Source organism: Agelaius tricolor, unplaced genomic scaffold (genome assembly GCF_023055355.1).
Source record: "Agelaius tricolor isolate 1412-34295 unplaced genomic scaffold, bAgeTri1.0.p SCAF_66, whole genome shotgun sequence".
NCBI classification, from domain to species: Eukaryota; Metazoa; Chordata; class Aves; order Passeriformes; family Icteridae; genus Agelaius; species Agelaius tricolor.
The window spans coordinates 284,366-303,359 of NW_027269326.1; the positions used below are offsets into that span (position 1 = coordinate 284,366).

The 18,994-nt window shown below is 54.4% G+C and overlaps 3 protein-coding genes across 7 annotated transcripts in view; all 3 read right to left on the reverse strand.

Moving 5' to 3' along the window:
• Positions 1-356: 356 nt before the first annotated feature.
• AQP10 (aquaporin 10) lies at positions 357-2,785 on the reverse strand. Its single transcript, XM_071456935.1, has 6 exons — positions 2,207-2,785; positions 1,452-1,578; positions 1,219-1,356; positions 1,014-1,132; positions 725-942; positions 357-653 (listed from the first exon to the last, which is right to left on the reverse strand). Exons 1-6 carry the CDS (start codon positions 2,309-2,311, stop codon positions 359-361), a joined length of 1,002 nt encoding a protein of 333 aa, XP_071313036.1. The 5' UTR covers positions 2,312-2,785; the 3' UTR covers positions 357-358.
• A 154-nt stretch (positions 2,786-2,939) lies between these two features.
• On the reverse strand, positions 2,940-4,784 carry HAX1 (HCLS1 associated protein X-1). The gene is made up of 8 exons (XM_071456936.1): positions 4,614-4,784; positions 4,260-4,471; positions 4,037-4,179; positions 3,865-3,910; positions 3,637-3,752; positions 3,392-3,542; positions 3,162-3,317; positions 2,940-3,073 (listed from the first exon to the last, which is right to left on the reverse strand). The coding sequence occupies exons 1-7, from the start codon at positions 4,664-4,666 to the stop codon at positions 3,202-3,204; spliced, it is 837 nt and encodes a 278-aa protein (XP_071313037.1). The 5' UTR covers positions 4,667-4,784; the 3' UTR covers positions 2,940-3,073; positions 3,162-3,201.
• A 913-nt stretch (positions 4,785-5,697) lies between these two features.
• UBAP2L (ubiquitin associated protein 2 like) overlaps positions 5,698-18,994 on the reverse strand; it is a 30,849-nt gene continuing 17,552 nt past the window's right edge. For 4 of the 5 annotated variants that reach the window (XM_071456931.1, XM_071456930.1, XM_071456927.1 and 1 more), the window contains 16 exons: positions 18,112-18,313; positions 16,565-16,842; positions 15,921-16,093; positions 15,051-15,240; positions 14,452-14,506; positions 13,864-14,038; positions 13,603-13,675; positions 12,770-12,965; positions 12,583-12,671; positions 11,922-11,975; positions 11,249-11,330; positions 9,907-10,124; positions 9,711-9,816; positions 8,137-8,204; positions 7,645-7,842; positions 5,698-6,676 (listed from right to left, as the gene is read on the reverse strand). In XM_071456931.1, coding sequence (XP_071313032.1) covers positions 6,581-6,676; positions 7,645-7,842; positions 8,137-8,204; positions 9,711-9,816; positions 9,907-10,124; positions 11,249-11,330; positions 11,922-11,975; positions 12,583-12,671; positions 12,770-12,965; positions 13,603-13,675; positions 13,864-14,038; positions 14,452-14,506; positions 15,051-15,240; positions 15,921-16,093; positions 16,565-16,842; positions 18,112-18,313 — 2,253 coding nt within the window. In that variant the 3' untranslated portion in view covers positions 5,698-6,580. The remainder of the gene's footprint in view (positions 6,677-7,644; positions 7,843-8,136; positions 8,205-9,710; positions 9,817-9,906; positions 10,125-11,248; positions 11,331-11,921; positions 11,976-12,582; positions 12,672-12,769; positions 12,966-13,602; positions 13,676-13,863; positions 14,039-14,451; positions 14,507-15,050; positions 15,241-15,920; positions 16,094-16,564; positions 16,843-18,111; positions 18,314-18,994) is intronic. The other variant, XM_071456929.1, reaches the window with a different exon arrangement.

The window sequence follows — 18,994 nt, forward strand, 5'->3', positions numbered from 1 at the left end:
GGGGTACCGGGGGCAGGGCCGGGGTCCCGGGACATCCCCGGATCCCATGGGGCAGCCCCACACTAGCAGCTCGTGTCCCCCTGCAGCCAGGCCTGGCTGGCCTTCCACCACATCCCTGCATCCCCCTGTGCACAGACAAGGCACCCCGTGCTCTCCAACCCCACACCAGCAGCTCATGTCCCCCAGGCTGGGGTCTGCCTGCAGGGCCTGGCTGGCCTTCCACCACATCCCTGCACCCCCATATTCATAGACAAGACACCTCATGTCCCCCAGGCTGGGGTCCCCCTGCAGCCAGGCCTGGCTGGCCTTCCACCACATCCCTGCACTCCCGTGTCCATAGACAAGACACCCCGAGCTCTCAGGACTCTTTTAATGGTGTGATAGCGACTGTGGGGGGGACTGTGCTGCTGGGGCTCTGTGGCGGGGGATACTCGGCAGGCTCTGTCTCCCCAGAGTCCGTTTCCTTGGGCAACCTCCCAATGTCTGCGCTGCTGATGGCGGTGTTGACCAGAACGATGGAGCCCTGCTCTGCCAGGACTTCGCTCTTCTCCTCCGGGTAGTGGAAAGCCACGAAGAGCTGGTACAGGTACGTGCCCACGGCGGCCCCCAGCAGCGGTGCTACAAGTGGCACCCACCACCAACCATTGCCCCTGCTGAGGATGGGACAGGGTAGGCTCAGCATCATCCCTGCCATCCCCACCTTGCCCCCCTTCCCTCTACCCACCTGAAGACCTCTGGGCCCCAACCTGCCAGATAGGTGAAGAGCCGGGGCCCGATGTCCCGGGCAGGGTTCAGGGGGCAGCCACAGTTGGCCCCCATGGAGCACTCGATGGAGAGCACCAAGAGAGCCACAACCACTGGTTCCAGGCCCTTGGGGACAGGCTTGTTGCGGGGGTCCATGATGCCCATGACAACAATAATCAGGACCCCTGTGCCGATCACCTGCGAGGACAGCACAGCAGCTCAGCACCACGGGGACTGAGGGGGCTCGGGGAGCTGACAGTGGCACCCACCTGGTCCAAGAAGCCATTGCCAATAGACACAAAGTCAGCAGGGTAAGTGGCAAAGATGGAGGCAGTTTCTTGGGGGCCAGTGACAGTAAGGGTCCCATTGCTATGGTGCCAGATGGCATCTGGGGGCAGAAGCAGAGCATGTACAAAAGCCTGGCCACCCCAGCATCACCGTGGAGTTCCCCTGTCCAATGCTGCTCCCCCATACCATAGTAGAGGATGTAAACAGCTCCAGCAGATATGAAAGATCCCAAGATCTGCACAACCACAAAGATGGGAAATTTCCACCAGGGGAACTGCTCTATCAGGCACATGGCTAAGGAGAACGCCGGGTTCATGTGGGCCCCTGCAATGGAATAGGGAGAAGGGCTGGGAGTGGAGGGTCCTGGGGGACTCAGAGCCAGGGGATAGCAAGAGCTGGGACGCCTTCCTCGGTCTCACCAGAGATTCCCCCTGCTGTGTAGATGCCTGCCATGACACCCAGGGCACCTCCCAGGTAGCTGGTGATGAGATTCCCCTTTGTCTCAAAGAAGGCAATCTTCTGTGCAGCGCTGGCCAGGGTAATTGTCTGGAGAAGAGGGAGCCCCATCTCAGCCCTGGTGGCCTTGTGCTGAGACCCTCCCAGCACTGATATTGCAGGGCAGCAAGGCGAGGGCTGTGCTGGTGCTGTCCCCCTGGTTTTGCTCCCCAGTACTTGGACACCAGACAGGGACTGGCAGGGAGGTGATTACTGCCCTCACTTGTGATTTTGATGGCAAAATAACCAAATTATAAGCAATTAAATAAACTGCTTTCTGTGGGGAGGAGTTGGGAAAGAGGTGCCACAACATAGATCCAGGGACACCATTTGCCATCATGGGATGTAGCCCAAAGGCTAAGAACAGCACCAGAGCCCCAACCTTTGCCTGCTCTGAGGCAGGAGGTATCAGGGCACACACTGCCCAGCACCACACCCTGATTGCTCCGCAGCTGTGGCACAGGGTGGACCATGCTGTGGGAACAGGGTCCAAGGGGGAGGACAGGCAGTGCCGAGTTACACATTTGAGTGTGTGTGGTGCAGCCCCAAAACCCTTCCAACCCCAAGGGGCAAGCAGCAGAGCCCCAGGGACCCCTGGCACCTGCCAGCACGACACCATCAGCCCTGTCACACACACATGACACCCCCCAGCCCCAAGCCACCTGCGTGCCCTGCTTACCATCATCACGAAGGTGGCCAACACCTCAGCCAGGCACTCCCTCACCAGCTGGTTCCGGATGCGGAGCAGCCTCTGGGCTCTTGTCAAGAAAGAAGTGGTGCCCATGGTGCCAGCTGGGCAGAGGCAGCAGTGGCAGCGCTGGCAGTGGTGAGAGTGGTGTAGATGTCTAATTCGCAGCAGGTTTTATGAGCCCCACAGCCAGGTGGGTGATTATGTGCAGACTTTAAACCAATCATGGCTGCAGCACGGGAGACGCCTGGCAGCGACCAGAGTCCTGTGTGTGGCCGGGGACACCGTGTGACAATGCTGCACCCCAGCAGGGCAAGGCCAGGTAGGAACACCCTGAGCCCCAAGTGGCCGTGGGGAGCCAAGACCTCGCTCAGGTGAGCAGGCACAGGTATTGCCTGGCCAGGAACCTCCTTTATCCCTGGCCAAGCCACAGCTGCAGTCAACACTAATAAAGAGATCCTGGAAAGCTACAGTCAACACTAATAAAAAGATCCTAGAAAGGCCTCCAGGCTGGGCCAGGCCCTCAAGAGTGGCCCAGGGGAGGCATTAGCACAGCATGGGGCAGGGAAATGGCAGAGGGAGGTAAGAAAGAAGCAGTGCAGGCACAGGAGCCTGGCAATCACCTGCACCCCTGAGGCAGCCCCCCAGAGTCATCCTGGTGGACAGGGGGAATCTGCCTCCAAACACATGAGATTCCAGTCTGAAGGAGCATGGAAGGTCACCATTTAGCATAAATAGACTTTATTGCTCTGTACACACATACACTTGACCCCCACAGGGCTCCCTGTGGCTCTGCAGCGCTGCAGAAGGTGGACAGCCTCCAGCCCAGGCACCACTTCCCAGCAAGATCTGACCCATCTACAACAAAAACAGGTGGTGAGAAGAGGCTGCTGCCCACTGCCTGCTCTGACAGGCCTGGCAAGCCCAGGGTCCCACCATCCTGCACCTGTCACACACGTGGGCTGCTCAGTCAGGACTGGACACAGCTACCAGCTCGAGAACCAGCGTCGGAGGAAGCTGCCCAGCGCAGATGAGGGGCCCGGGTTGGCAGCAGGAAGCTCTTCTTGCTGTGGCCACGTGCCAGCAAACTGTGCCAGCTCCCCTGGGAGGGCAGAGAGCACTCCCTCAGTGGGGGCCCCCATCCACTTTTTGCCCCCTCCCCAGAGCTCCACTCACGGTCATCCATGTTGAGCACCTCCTCGCGGTAGTCCTTGCTCTGCCCGTGCTCCCTGGTGGTGCTGATGAAGGCCTGGTCCCCTCTCCGCCGTGTCACCGTGGTCTCGCGGCGGCCCTGGCTGTCCTGCACGGTGCGGCGCTCCTCCACCCCCTGCGCACAGCACCGAGCCCTGAGAGACCCCCAAACCACGGGGACGGTGTCCCCAGGCCTCCCACAGCCCTGCTGCACCTGCAGGGACACTCACCCCGTCAGGGAGAGTCACTGTGGTGACAGAGACGCTCTGGAAGTAAGAGTGGGACCTGGGCTCGTTGGGTCTCAGGATGGTGCCCAGCCCAGCGGAGGAGACCTGGGAGTCCAGATCTGGGGGGAGAGGGAAGGTGGTGGCTGCAGTGCGGGGACTCGCCTCAGAGGCTGTGGCAGCACAGGCGGCTGGAGCAGGGAGGGCCCCTCAGCCCCTGCTCCCAGCACCCACCTTGGTCTTCCTTGAGGCCGGGAGGAGCTCGGGGAACATCTTCCAGCTGCAAGACAAAGCCACGCACCACTGACGGCAGTGATGGGAAGCAAAGCACGACACTGGGGCAGCACCGCACCGGCAACAGAGCTGGCTGCCGCTGCGGGAGGCAGAGCCCAGACCCCTAACCCACCCCTAAGAAGGGTCTCCATGGCCGGGCCAGATCGCCGGAGCTCCCCGGGGCGGCGCTGGCAGGGGGATTCTCCGGCTGCTTCAGCATCGAGTCCCGCAGCGGTCGCCTTGCGCTCCCTTCCCCGGGGCCAGGCAGGGCGGGCTCTGGGCAGCACAAGGGCGTCGGTCAGGCCGCGGGGCTCCGAGCGGCCCCCGGAGGCTCGCTCAGCCCTTCCCGTACCCACCAAAAGGCTGCTGGGGCTCGGCCCAGAACCCCCCCAGGACGCCAAGGAGCTCGCCCATGTCCCGGAATAGCTCCTCGAAGGCGCCGCGGGAGGAGCCAGGGCTGAACCCGAAACCGAAGTCCTGGGGGGGCTGCGACATGGACGGGCCGCCATCCTCCTCCTCATCCTCCTCCTCGTCCCACGCCGCGCCGCCGAACAGCGGGTCCCGGGGTCTGCGGGACGGCGGCAGTGAGAGACCGGACAGCCCGGAGCAAGCGGGGGAGGGCCAGGGCCGGTGGGGCAACGGGCGGTTGAGAGAGGGACAGGTGCGGGCGAGGCCGGGGGCACCCGGGGGACGGGCGGGGTCCCGGTCACCTGCACCGTCCCGGGAAGCCGAAGAAGCCGCGGAACACGTCGTAGAAGCTCATCCCGCTCCGGGTCCCTCCGGGTCCCGCTACCCCGTCCCGACCGGGTCGCGCTGCCGCCAAGCGCCGCGGCCGTAAAGCGCCGCCGGCTGTCGCGAGGCGCTACGGCAGCGCGGCCGTCCCGTGTCCCACCCGGGCCCTCGAGAGCCGCACGGGCCGGAGCCGCCCTGGAGTGACCGGCCCAGACCCCCGAGAGCCGGCCCGGTGGGACCGGCCCGGGCCCCCAAGAGCCGCACAGGCCGGAGCGGACCCGGTGGGACCGGCCCAGGCCCTGAGAGCCGCACAGGCCGGAGCGGACCCGGAGGGACGGGCCAGGCCCTGAGAGCCGCTTGGGCCGGAACCGCCCCGGTGTGACCCCCCCCCCCCGGGCCCCCGAGAGCCGCAGGGGCTGGAGCGGACCCGGTGGGAGCGGCCCAGCCCCGCACGGCCCCGCTTTTGCCCGAGCTACCCCGGAGAGTGCGCCGGGCCCCCGTGGGGGCGGTGGGGGCTGGCAGGGTCCCGGGCTTCGGTAGCGGCACCTGCGCTCCCCCAGCCGCGCTCCGGAGCCCAGCCCGGCCCCGCCGCTCCCCCGCAGCCCAGGAGGGCTCCAGCTGTGCCCCGGCCCCTTACCGGCAGCGAGGGGAAGCTCGGCGGGCACTGCAGGACTGGGCACTGCTTTTCCAGTGTCTCACTGCCCTCCCCGGTGCCTGTGAGCATCCTCCCGGCCTGCCCGGCGGGGACAAGGGGCTGGGGATAGCACCCCTGAACCTCCAAAAGGAGGAGCAGCAGCACCAGAGCAGTGGGGACACAAGGCAGAGCTCAGTAGGAAGAGGAAACGGAAATGAAGGGTGAAGGTTGGCCATTATCCCTGTGCTGGCATCCTGGTGCCCAGCGTTGCAGCTGGGAAAAGGAAAAATCCACAAAAGGAGGGGACAAAAACACCAGCAAGAAGCTGGGGAGGGGTGGGGGAAGTGCTGCCCCCACCGCCCAGGGCCACCCAACCCCCTGCACCAAAAATAGGGAACGAGGCTGAGAAGGTGGAAAAAATACACACATCACTTTGTGATCTTTATTCTCTTCAGTAAATCCCCGCTCGGGGCTGCAGCTGAAGGGATCAGGTGGAACTGAAAAATACAAGATCTGGACTGCATAGAAAAAACCAAAAATAATACCCCCAAAAAACCAAACCAAATCAATCAAAACCCCACAAAACAAAACAGGAAAAAAAAAGGGAAAAAAAAAAAGAAAATAAAAAAATCCCCAACCCAAAAGCAGAAGATACTTACAGCGTGCAAGCAGGGCAGGACCTGCACTCTGGGCCCGTGAGGATGGAGGGACGCAGATGGAAAACATAAAATACCAGGGGGGGACCCCTCGGTGGGGTGGGGGAGAAATGAGAGAACTAGAGGACAGCATGGGGTTTTTGTTTTTATATACAAGACACATTTATCCATTAAATTTAGAACACGGTACAAAAAAAACACTTCAACTAATTAATCTTACAATGCTGCTCATATCAATTACTGGTCTTAATCCTAATAATAAGGGGGTTTGCTGTAGGCGACTTGCAGCTTCCACTCCTTTGGATCTGAGAGATTCTGGGGCAACTGGATGGGAGAGGGGATAGAAAGGAGTAAAAACCAAAAAAGGCCCCTACGGCAAACGGTTCAGATCTGAATGCGGAGAGAGAGAGAGAGAGAGAAAAAAAAAAAAAAGGAAAAAAAAAAAAAGAAAAAATACAAATTCTATATTACATACAACAGGAAAGTGGCTGAAGACAGACAACGCAGAGGTGCCTGCGGCCTGCCCTGCAGGGCCCTGCTGGGCTGGGGGCCCGGGCGCTCCCCGCCGCAGGGCTCTCTCCTCCCTGGGGTCCTTCCTCATCATCGGGGGCACTGGGATTCTCTTCTGGAAGCGAGTGGTGCCGAGGGCCCGGCCTCAGTTGGCGCCCCAGCTGTAGCTGTTGTAGGCAGACTTGTTGGCCTGGGATTTCTGAGGGATGGAGCTGCCTTGGCTGCGCTGCCCGGAGCCGCTCTGCAGGAAAGGGCAGAGGAGAGGGTGGTGAGTGCAGGGGAGGCACCCCCAGCCTGCCCCACAGGGTAACACCGGCATGCCTGGGCCCCTGGCCAGGTGCTCTGCGCAGCTGCTGATCCACCTGGGCCCAGCTCTGCTCCCTGGCACTGGGGCAGCCTCCAGCACCTCACAGCTGTGCCCCAGCACCCTCCCTCGGCTGCACACCTTGCTCCAGGCCAGCACACACAGGGCTGTGGGCAGCAGGGAGGGAGGAGATGGGGAAGGGTTGGTGTGGGTTGTGTCTGCTTGCAGCTCTCTGTGTGTGTGTGTGTGTGTGTGCACATACTGCCTGAGGGCCTCTCTCCTCGCCTCCTGGGGCCATGGGGGAGAAGGAAGGGGCTGTGTGATCCTGGGGAGCCTTAGGGGCAGGGGCAGAGCCCACGGCAAGTGCAATGCATTTTCAGAGAGTTCATTACCTGATCTTCCTGCTGGCGTTGGCAGCACAGTATCATCTGCAAATATGGAAGCTGTTGCAGTACCAGGATATGTAAAATAAAGGGACAAACTATGACAATAGAAATCCACGGTTAGACCTGAAAGCTCCTGCAGGGTGGTGGCTATGGCGAGGAACCCCTTTGGTGCTGGCCTGCAGAGCTGCCCCTCAGAGGATGGGAGAGGTCAGGGTGCCCCAGACTTGTCTGCATGAGGGGGCACTACCTGGCCATAGCTGGTGCAGCCCGGCAGCAGGGGGGTTGTGCTGAGTACCCACCCTGGCAGAGCACACCCCAGGCCTTCCTCCTCACCTCATCATCCTCCTACCGGCCCTGTGTGTATGTGCAGGTGTGAGCATGTGCCTGTCACTGCATGTGTCCGCCGCAGAGCATGAGGGAGGGAGGACAGAGGGACAGAAGGACCAGGGAAGTCAAGGGGGAGCACGAGCCCTAGGAGATAGCCCAGCAAGGGGCTGAGGTGCCAGGGGCACTGCTTACCTGCCCATCCTGCTGCAGGTGGTGGTGGAGGATCTGCGAGTGAGGCTGCTGATGCGGGGTCAGGATGTGCATGAAGGGGGTCGGGGGGTACGCCGCCGCCGTGGCGGGGTTGATGGGGCCACCACTGCCCAGAGCTGAAGGCAGGTTGAAGGAGGCTGCTGGGGTTCCAGTGTGAAATCCCTGCTTCTCGAACGATTGCTGAGGAGGAAGGAGATGCCAAAGGCAGAATAAGGGCAGGGAGCCAAGCTGGCAGTGTGCCCCTCCCATCTCTACACATCACAGGCCCACAGTCAGCCTGTGGTACACAGAACAGCTAAGAGTCTCTTCCCATGGCTCTTTCTGGCCTTGGAATTGCTGTAAGCTGGGAAATGTCAAGCTTTTCCCTTCTCCCTGGCTGTCTTATCCAAGGGGATGAGACCTCATTGCCCAGAGAGGCTGTCTCAGACCTTGGCTTCTCCTCCCCAGCAAGGCAGGAAGCACAGAGACACTGACCTGAGTTTTGGAGTAGACAGAGCCCGAGATGTCTGGCACGCCTGTATTACTGGATGTCACGGATACACCTGGGGAGAAGGAAGGGAGAGGTGGGTGTTAGGCAGCAGCCAGTGGGTCAGCATGAGCCTCTTGCTGCTAACACCAGCAGCACCTGCTGGAGAGCTCCAGTGGTCAGAGATCTGCAGCCAGATTGGCCTGTGTCACAGATATCTTTTATGAAAAATCTTTTCTTTAGGATTTTTCCTCTTGAGAAGATGAGAGGCCTCAAGAACAAAATGTAAACAATGGTTATCTGCTGCTGTGGAATGCAAAACGTAGATCTGTGATTAGTCTCATGCAGTTGTTTCTAATTAATAACTAATCACAGTGAGCTGGCTTGGACAGAGTCCGAGCCACAAGCTTTTGTTATCATTCTTCTTTCTTTTTATGTTCTTAGCCAGCCTTCTGATGAAATCCTCTCTTCTATTCTTTTAGTATAGTTTTAATATAATCTATATCATAAAATAATAAATCAAGCCTTCTGAAACATGGAGTCAGATCCTCGTCTCTTCCCTCATCCTAAGACCCCTGTGAACACCATCACAGGCCTGGGCATGACCACCTGCAAAGCACCCATATAAGTTATTTTGCTCTGGACACACTCTGTTTCAAAATGCCTCCAGAAACCAGCTGAAGGGCTGGCTGCCACCCAGAGAAACACATGGAAAACAGCAGGTCTGAGGAGAGCTGCAGAACACAATGGACAGACAGGAAAACAAACCCACAGCAGCAAAAACAACCCAAAAGCTCCTCTGATGTAAAACAGGCAATTGCATGTAAAGGCAACTCAGCTGTAGGCTGGGATGGCTGGTGCAGTGACTGACAACACAAGCCCTGTGGGGTGTTGGCTGTCCATAAAAGGGGGTGGCCATGAGGACACCTCAGCCATCATTTAATGCCTGCCTGGAAAAAGTGCTGAAATGAAAGCAGTTTGAAGGACTCAGCAACAGGTGACCCTGTACAAAGCTGAAATACCTTCTCAAAGAGAAAATACTATCTTGAAGGGCTCTAATGCAGTGAAAAAAGGGACAAAAGGAATTTAAAGACTGGCAGAGGGAGCCAAATGCTGCCCTGTGTAAGTCAGCCAGACACCAACCAAGTACCAAGACAGGCAGTGGGTTCATGACCTTCCTGCATCTTTGAATCAAGGACACTTCCTTAGAAAGTGTCTGCCAAACACTGGTGGGAAACAAGTTCAAATCCACGACAATTGCTGTTCTGTTAATCACATACAGGCAGATAAAAAAAACAACAAACCAAACCATTGAGCAGCTTAAGCTTCTGATAGTAGTGCAAGGGCCCAGACAGCTGATTGTGGGGCACAGAGGAGGACGTGAAGTTATCTGTAATCCCCAAACCTGCCCCAGACCTGGAAGCAGAACAATCCTGGGCCTTTCTAAGGAAAATCAATCTCCTTGGGAGCAGCATCCTGGAATTTTTCTCTATTACTGCTGTAAGACAGCAGTCCCTATCACAGCCAGTAAGACTGGGAGCAAGCCCTGCTGCTGTGAAAAGTGCTCTTGTGGGTCTCTTACCAGTGCTGTACCCATGAGAGCCATAGCCACTGGGCTGCTGGAAAGGGGTTGCTGATGCATTGACGCTGACATTCACACCATGCTGCTTGGAAGAGGTAGGAGCAACCTACAGAACAGAGAGGAACAGAGTGAGGAGAGGCTTTGCTGTGCCACCCCCTTCTGCCCAAATGCCACACCTTGCCTCTGGGGCACTCACAGGGAACACGGCGGGCCCGTACTGGAAGGTGCTGGGGAGCCCTGGTACCCCTGTGTAGTATGGCAGACTGGTGTAACTGTAGCCAGGAGGCAGCGCCGGGTTCAGGAACGTTTGCTGCGTGGTGTGGTGGGTCTGGGTCTGGCTCTGCTGAGGCTGAGCCAAAGTTGTTGCAGGAGCAGGGGAAGAGGCATCACCACGGCCAAATTTTGTTAAATCACCTGAAATAGAGGAGGTGAGAGTGAAGAATAATCTCAGATCCTGATGCATTTCAACTCAGCCCAAAGGTGAGCCAGCCTTTTGATAAACAGTGACTTCAGTCACACCGCCCTCCCCCCCACCTCCTGCCAGCGCCAAGGACTGTGGTCCTCAGACTTTTGCACACTGATAAGGTGAAGCTATTAATTGCCCCTTGGCCCTAACAGGACTACAGAGGCAAAGGGAAGACACAGTAGCAAAGCCCATAATCTGGCACTGGATAAACCTGCTAGCAGAGCCTGATTCCAGAGCTGTCCCTCTCCATGCACCACCAGCAGGACTGAACACAACCCAGATCCTTGCCTGGCTGTGCAGGGCTTGGCTGCAGGGCTGGGGGAAGCTCCCTGTTCTGATCTTGATGAGCACTCGCCTGGCTCATCCATGCAAACACACTCTCCTAGTCAAAGCTCACACAGTTCAAAGCTCATAGAGCTCTGAGCTTTCAGCCTCAGCTGGGCAAAAGCACTTCCACACAAACCAGCTCCTGCCAAAGCTGAGAAGTGGTGCTGGAAAAAGAGTGAACCTCCAAGTGCAACAATTCCTAAAGCATGTGAAAGCTCAGTCACCACCCACTGCAGACTGGCAGTGTGTTAACCAAGGTTACCAAGGTCATACACCCACTGGGTGCTTGGCTTGAATTTGACAAGTCCCAAATTTCTCACCTGCTTTCTCCATAAAACTGTCCCATATAAAAAAAAAATTAATTTCTCCATATTTTGTGTTTCTTTCTATTTTTACTCTTAGTGCTTGAGAAGCACTGCTTATCACCTGCCTCACAACCACCTGGAAAGCAGTCCCCCAGTTGTAGGCCTTGAAGAATTTTCCAGCCCTTCCTCACTCCCTTTCCAACTGCTCCACATTAAGTCCTACTTTGCCCACCTCTTCCCAGTATCAGACCTTGACACCACCAGATGCTCAAAGGGAAAGCAAGAATTTAGCTGTGAGAAGCATGCTCTAAAGCAAAAGCACTGCAGGAGGCACAGTGCAGGTGCAGAGGTAGCTCCAGTGGACAAACAAAGACACAGGACCCTGGTAGAAGCAGCACAAACTCTGGTGGGATGGGAATCAGAGCAGTGTTTTTCCCTACCAGAGTATGGATTGCTGCTCAGGCTGCCATCTCTTCCAGTCAGTGGTGTGGTGGGTGTAGGGAATGGGATGCTGTAGTAATCCTGATGAATAAAAACAAAAGAAGGCGTTTATCAGCTCTGTCCAAAGTGCAAAGCAGTATATTTGGGAGAGAGGAATTTTTCTGTACTCTAGCTGCAAGATATGTCTGAGTATTGCAGTCCAACCAGCCACATCAGGCTGATCATAACCTACAGCAGCCCCAGGTTTTTGTAGCATGTACCATCCCCCTCATCTGGCTATTAGAAGAACCAGATAAGGTCTACTGGTATGCAGCTCTTTAACTGGCTGGACTTTCCCCCCCTCTTCACAATAAAATGGACATGTCCTGTTGCTAAATAAAGCCCATTCTCATCAGGTATTTAGTCACTGGCTCTGTCATGGATCAGAGGTGAATCTCTATAATAGCCCTGCTGCTGGAACTCGTGCTCCTTGGCTCCACAAGGAATATTGCTGCATGAGTAACTCGTGCAGGCAGCTCCCCACGTGCCAAGGAGCAACTGATTAACTCCTCACTGCCGTTACAGAGGTGCATCCAATCAGCAGCTCCATTTTGCCAGCTCTTCAGCCGACTTTGTCTCTACCCAAGCAGCACCAGGGGAAGTGGCATGTCCTTGTCATTCTGCAGTACTCACCAATGGGAATCTCGTCTGGAGCATTTGCAAGTCATCATATCCATACACCTGTGGCTAGAAAAAGAGCCAGGGATGACATTGGGGACATGGACAACATAAGGATTTTAGATTAAACATTTAGATAAACATGAGAGAAAGCCAGAAGTAGCCACTCAGCAGCCACCAGGTGCAGGCAGCCAGGGCCTTGACACAGGCTGATGCTGCCAGAAGTTCCTGTGAGTTGCTCAAAGGAAAGTGCTCTAGACCATAAAAGCCACTTAACAGTTTTTCTCTGGAAATCATCCCAAAACTGAAGTCTGCCCTCACCTTTAGGAGAGGGTGTGACACATACCCCTAGACTTAGGGCAAGGGTAGCAACAGCCACAGAGTGCCCTTTGTCACACCATATTTCTATCACAGCTCTGTGCTTCCACACACTGTGCTTTGCCAAAGGGCTCTTAAAAGGCTGGAGAGGCTTCAAAGAACAGACTCTGGGGTGATCACAACACACATTTACCCCCATGGGCACATGGAAATTATGGAAAAAAACAGCAGGTCCAAACTCTGCCTGTCCAAGGCAGCCCTACTGGGCTATGTCACAGTTTTTAGTTTCCCCACTATGCTACATCCATCCCTCCCTGCTGCAGAGGGAGCTGGGACACCACTGCCAAGTTCCACTCACCGGGTAGGCATGTAGCAACCCTGGAGCCATGATGTATGGATTAGGCAACAACGGTGGGACTCCAGGAGGGAGATTGGGAGGGGCTTTTCCTGCAAAAGGAGGAGAAAGGAAAAGTTCCACAGTGAAGCAAACAGCAGAAGCTCACTCTCTTAGCCCTCACACTGTTCTCTGGTAGCCAGGACAGTACCTGATGTGGTTGCAACAGAGCTGCGAGTCGAGGCCGTCACTGTGGAGTTGCTGCTGAGGCTGAGGCCCAGGCTGCTGACATTGCTGAGGCTGGAGGAAACGCTGACAACTGGTGGGGCAGCTGACACCGTGCTGGAGGAGGTGGAGAAAGTACTAGCAGAAGAATGGAGGCTTGCTTCACTCTCCACACTTGTGTGCTAAGGAAGGAAGGGAGGAGAGTCAGGGGATCAGGAGGATGGAAACAAGTGCACAGGTAGCACAGGACATTCACTGTGCTGAACATCATGCACCTCTGTCTGCATCTGGATCTTTCTGCAGTGAGCCTGGCTTAAGTCCAAAGTCCTGACAGCAGCCATTCCCTAATGCTTACAAATCTCTCTTGTGGTTCCATCCCAACTCATCTGTCTGAGGAGCAGAGCAGGGCTTGACATCACATTTGCAGCAGGGTGATTTATTCTGCTGCAAAAGCCAATACCCAGGAACTGTACTGCAAGAGCTCCAGCAGTAGAGATGTTTGGTTCCACTGCATCAGCTACCAGTTTGCTCTGACATGTGGCTGTGACTCTGCAGCACCTTCAAGGGCTACTACAGGCTCAAAAGAAGGCACTGCTCAGTCAGAAACAGGCAGAGTGTCAACAGCCTTGAGCCACAGGTGTACAGTGTTCTGACACAACCCTCTGTTGTCTCTCTCCACACAACATCCAGACTCCAGCAGGACATCCAGCAGCCTGGCAGCTCCTGCCACAACCACAGCCCCAAGGGCAGGCACCCCAGCAGACCCTGCCAAGCTGAGCAGAAACAGGGCACACAGTGGGAGATCATACCCAGACTCACCAGAAGGGTTGAAGTTGATGTTCGCCCAGAGGATGTGGATGAGGACAGACTGTTCTGCTGGGTGGGTAATGCACTGACAGGAAGAGAAATAAAACATTGTCAGACCAAGGTGAGAGCCAACATCAGTAACACCATCCCATTCCCCATCTGCTTGAATGGGATGAGTCATCTTAGTCTTCCTCACTAGACAGACCCTGATGTCTGCTATAGATTCCTGCTTCTAGCTCTGCTTCTTCAGAAATCCACCCCTGACTCCCTCACCTGCTGAGCTGGGCAGTGCTTGTACTGGGGAGCTCCTCGCTGTGGCTCAGGCTGCTCAGAGCTGTTGAGTGTTGGCTGGCTGTTGTCAGCAGGGACGATGCAGACACCCCATCGTTGAGAGGGGCAATGCTGGGAGCAGAGGGGGAGTCGGATTTCACTGCAGGGCCCGTAGCACCTGAGAACAAAAGCTTTGGGTTAAGGGCAGCTACTGGCAGCTTCCAGAGGGTAACACAAGGGCAAGGATCAGCAAGTGCTCAGCTAGAGGAGCTGTGAGATTGATTTGGAACAGTTATACACTTATGATTGTGTTCTATGTCTCACTTTACCCCAACACAACCACTGGCTCTGCAAAGAGCTTCAAGACCTACAAATGAAGTGCCTTCCACACACAAAGCAGAGAAAGTTACTGTCATAGGTGACCCTTCAAGGATCAGCACAAAGTTGAATGTTTTGAGGCAAACAATTAATCTGAATGGCAGCAATTAGTCCAGCAAGGAAAGGACTTGCTATTAGCACAGATAAAACTCCTCATTCAAAGCAGAGAACACAAGAGGTACAGGACACCCACTGTACTGGCAAGACTCTTACCTTCAACAGCCTGTGTGGTTTGTAATGGCGTGGGTTGTACAGAACTGAAACCATTCTGAGGAAGAAGAGAAAAAAGGAGTATTGGGCATTATTGCTACACATTTCCAGAGGCAGAGCTAGTGTCATCTCTCTCTCACACTCCCTTGCACAGTTATGAAAAGGTCCTGCTACCAGCATGTGCCAGCAGACTGTGTTTGGGTCAGTCCCAAGGTCCAGCCCCATGCCAGCATGGTCCCCAAGTGTATGTGAGAGAAATCAGCGCAAGAAGTTTCTCAACACTCTCAATCCAAGCTCATTAGCCAAACCTGACATTGCTGAGCTGGTGTGCAGCATACAAGAACCAAATCCGTAACACAAAACAAAATTCTTTGTCTGCATGCCCCTCTAGCAGGGTACATGACACAACACATGCCCTGCAATCACCTTGACTGCTCAGGCACAAAACACAGCAGCCACAAGAGAGCTCTCATTAGAGCCCACAAGCCACACAATGAGGCTGAAAGGTGACAGAACCCTTTGATAAGCCATTCAGCTTTCCCCAAGACACTTCACAAGTGAGGCTCACTCAGCACAACAGGTGAGCAAAGCTGCTGTCTTACCTTAGCCTGGGTCAGATCTTTCTGGGGCGAAGAGGAGATAGAATTTGGGTATCGCCTCGTCTGGGTGGATCTCTGTTCATACAGTGGTCCCTGAGCACTGTTCTGGGAGGTAAATGTTGCTGTCTGTATTGTGCCACTCTGGTAACCAGACTCCTGGCTTTGATTGGACGAAATTGTGGATGAAGATTCACTACAAAAGGGAAAAAAGAAAAAAAAAGTGTTCCTCCATTTTGCTCTGAAACAGCCCTGCTGTAAGCTGCTGGCCCAGACTGGGCTCTTCACTTCAAATATTCAAGATAAAAAGCCCCAAGCATCAGTATAAAGGCACCAGATGAAGCAGCCAAGCCAAGAAACAATGCCCAGAGAGCAGGGATGGACATCCAGCTGCAGCCTTGCCTCACACACTGCTGTGCCTTAGGCAACACTTCATGAGCTGCCACCACTCAGGTCCCAGTACTCAAGGGACTGGCCACTTACTGAGGGTCAGCCCAACAGAAGACAAACACACCATCACTGAAGATACTCCTACCCCACCGTGTCCCAGTTTGCCAGGCAAAAAGAAGGACAAAGCACTCAGAATGTGTTCACTAGAGACGTGGAGCAGTTGTGCTGGGGATTCCCCATCTGTGTTTTCAACAACACAGTTTAAGGGAAGCAGAAAAACTATTTTCTGTGCAAGTGCCACAGGCCAAAGAGCCACAGAGCTGCCCGATGAGTCTGCTGGCAACTTGTGCTTTGCTGTTGCATACATTGTCCCCCCTTTATGACCAAAGCATAGTCAGAAAGGGTCTACTAGTATGCATGACAACTCAAGTGCACAGGACCAACTTCCAAAGCTTCCTGCTTGGATTCAAGGCTCCTGGTGCTCACCTGGCCGAGCTGGTGTAGAGGCTGCTCTGAGACTGGCTAACGGCGGCGCTGGTTGTGGGCGTCGATTCATACTCAGCAAGAACAGGCTCTGAACCAAACTGTAATGCCCCAAACTGCAGGTTTAGCCCTGAGATATCTGAGGAGCCAGGCATTTCCACAGCAAGTGCAGGAATCTGCAAGGGAGGAACAACAGAATGGGTCAATCATTCCCAGGGATTAGCCCAGAGAATGATTTTATTACCCTTGTTTCCCTGCACACAGTAGCAGTTACAGGCTTGCAGCCCCTGAATTACAGTGTTCAACCCAGGCAGACACACAACTCCATCACCCCCACAAGCACTCACTGCTAACTAATAAAGTACTGGAATGAATAATAAAGCACTGGAATGCTCTTCCCAGGGAGGTGGTAGAATCACCATCTCTGGATGTGTTTATAAAAAGACTGGACATGGAACTTGGTGTTATAGTCTAGTTGAGGTGTTAGGGCATAGGTTGAACTCGATGATCTTAGAGATCTCTTCCAACCTCATCATTCTGTGATTCTAACAAGAGGAAGGCCAAGCCCAGACCTTCCCTGAGCAGCCCAAATGGCTGTTTCTGCAGCTCTAACACAACTCAAATTGTCTCCTTCCCCACCACTGCACCTTTGATGTTAACGATGCTTTTTTCTTTTGCTGCTTGAGCTTCTGCTGTGCTGGCTGGGGACTTGAGGACTGGTTGTCCGAGGAGCCTGGAGACATCTGGGGAACTGGATTGGTTTTGCTGGGCAGTGGTGAGGATGGAGGGGCCGGTGTGGTTGTGGAGGCAGTCACCACAGGCTGCTTCTCCTGCATGAACACTTCTATCATGGTTGAAGTTGATGTGAAGCCCTGACGCTTGGTGAAGGGACTATGCACGGAAGAGTCTGTTGGATTCTTGAGATCTATGGCACAAGACAGAGGTGAGTCAGCAGAGTTTGTTTCCTTAAAAATAAATCAAATTCTGACACTTAGCAAGAAAAAGAAATTCTTTTCCTCTCTTTCATCCTGAGGCTTGTTAGAGAGCAGAAAACTTAAGCATCTCTGCTCCCAGCCTCACACTCTCACTGCCATCAATGCCAAGCCTTTTTAAGCACTTTTTCCTTCAATTGCTTCCACCACCCCTACAGGACAAAGCCAACTTGCACGGCTAAAGTCCTCCATTCTCCAAGCAAAGCTGGGCTCCAGAGTCCCTCGTGTGGAGACACTGCATATCAGAGTCCTGCAGGCCACTTCCTTCCCATCTCTGCCAACAGTCCTGCATTCCACGGCCTCACCCTTCTCCTGCAGGGATGAGGTATCTCCAAGCAACATCACTGCTTGGGGCTGCCTACCCTCAGGTTTTTGCACCACCTTCCTCCTCTGACTAAGCCTTTCCACAGTTGATTCAAAATCAACTCCTATTCTCTGTGACTCTCCTCCGAGGCTTCTTGTCTGAGAAGATCAGAAGCTGCCAACACTGACTGTCACTAGGACAGAGCTCAATTTTTCTTCAGCTTAGATTTGAACCAGAGCCATTTCCCTATAAAAAGCACAAGCTGAAGGAAATGAAACTAGCACTCAGCCACAGCAAAACTCAGCTTCTCATGTGAAAAGAGCCTCTCAATCCCTGATTATTCCCTCATGCCAGCCCAGCAAGAGAGTTACTTCTTGGCATTTAACAGCAAATCCCCTTAAAAGATAACAGGAATTCAGCAGGGAGAAGAGACTGACAAGTCTCATATTTGGGAGCTATTCCCCACAGGTGCTCTTCCAGAACTTTTTCTGGCACAGCTTTACACCGGGAAGTAATTCTGCACACTTGGAGAGGCTCAGGAACATCAGATCCCTGGCCCTGAACCTGTCTGGAATGACAAATTCAACTGTTCCAAGTATAAAAGGAACAGGGAGAGACTCACACACACACTATTACATTTTAGTCTCACCCACAGCTCTCTTTAATTTTCCCAGCTAAACTTCCTGAGAGTTTACATTCAATGCAAAACCCATCTGCAGTTTAGAAACCTAAATTCCCACAGTCCTCAGATTTTTTTTGGTGCCCTCATAGCAGTAGTGGGAAGGCTGCTTTCCAACTTGTGAGCAGATCCTCTGCTGAATCCCTCCCACTGCTGCTGCTCCCTGCAGTTCTGGGGGAACACATTGCCTCCCCTCTGGGAGCTGCTGCTCCTCCTTACCGTACTGCACCAGAGACGAGGTCTGTGTGGTGGATGCCATGTCCCAGGAAGCAGCAGTGGTGCTCCCAGCAGGCTGGGTGTGCTGAGCTGCCAGCTGAGCCAGTGCCTGGGCTGTCTTGAACTGCTCCAGGAACTGGGACCCTGTGGTACTGCTGCCTTTGGCCTCCCCGACATCTCCAAAGCCTTTCCCCAACATGCTCACCTGCAATTTCAACAAGGAGAAAAAGTCAATGTCTGCCATGGCTTGGAACTTAGCTCAGAGGACAGACACAGCTCTGAATATCATCCCAAATGCTCTGTACCCTGCTGCTTCTCACTGGCTGCCTCACTCAACACTCTTGAGCTCCAAATGCACACACACTGCTGGCAGGAAGGTTCTTTCCCAGCCTCCACCATGTGTGAACACAGGTATGTTCATCCCCTGCCCAACCCATGCCATGGTATGGTGTCACAGGGGGTTACAAAGGAAGTTAATAGGATCTTAAAAAAATAGACTGAATTATTCTCATGCATTCAGTTGCACTAAAAGAAAAACATCAGGAGATCTTGGCTTTATAGTTAATGTGGTTTTGAAAATCTTTCCTCAACTATCTCACCATTAAGCAAACAATTTTTATTTCTTTTTGCCCAAGTTACACAAAGCAGCATCTGCCCAAGTCTCTGCAGATCCCTGACTCTGACTCAATGTCTCCTTCCTTCTCCTGTCAGTGGGTGCCAGCATTCCATCCCACACCAGTCCCCAACCAGTTCTGTTTCTCAAACTGTTGGAATTGCAAGCCCTGGACTAAAAGAGCTTTTCCTTTCCTTTAAGCAGGAATGAAGCATGTGTTGCAAATCTGACAAGGGCAGCAGGGGAGGAATTATCACAATTATTTCAAATTGA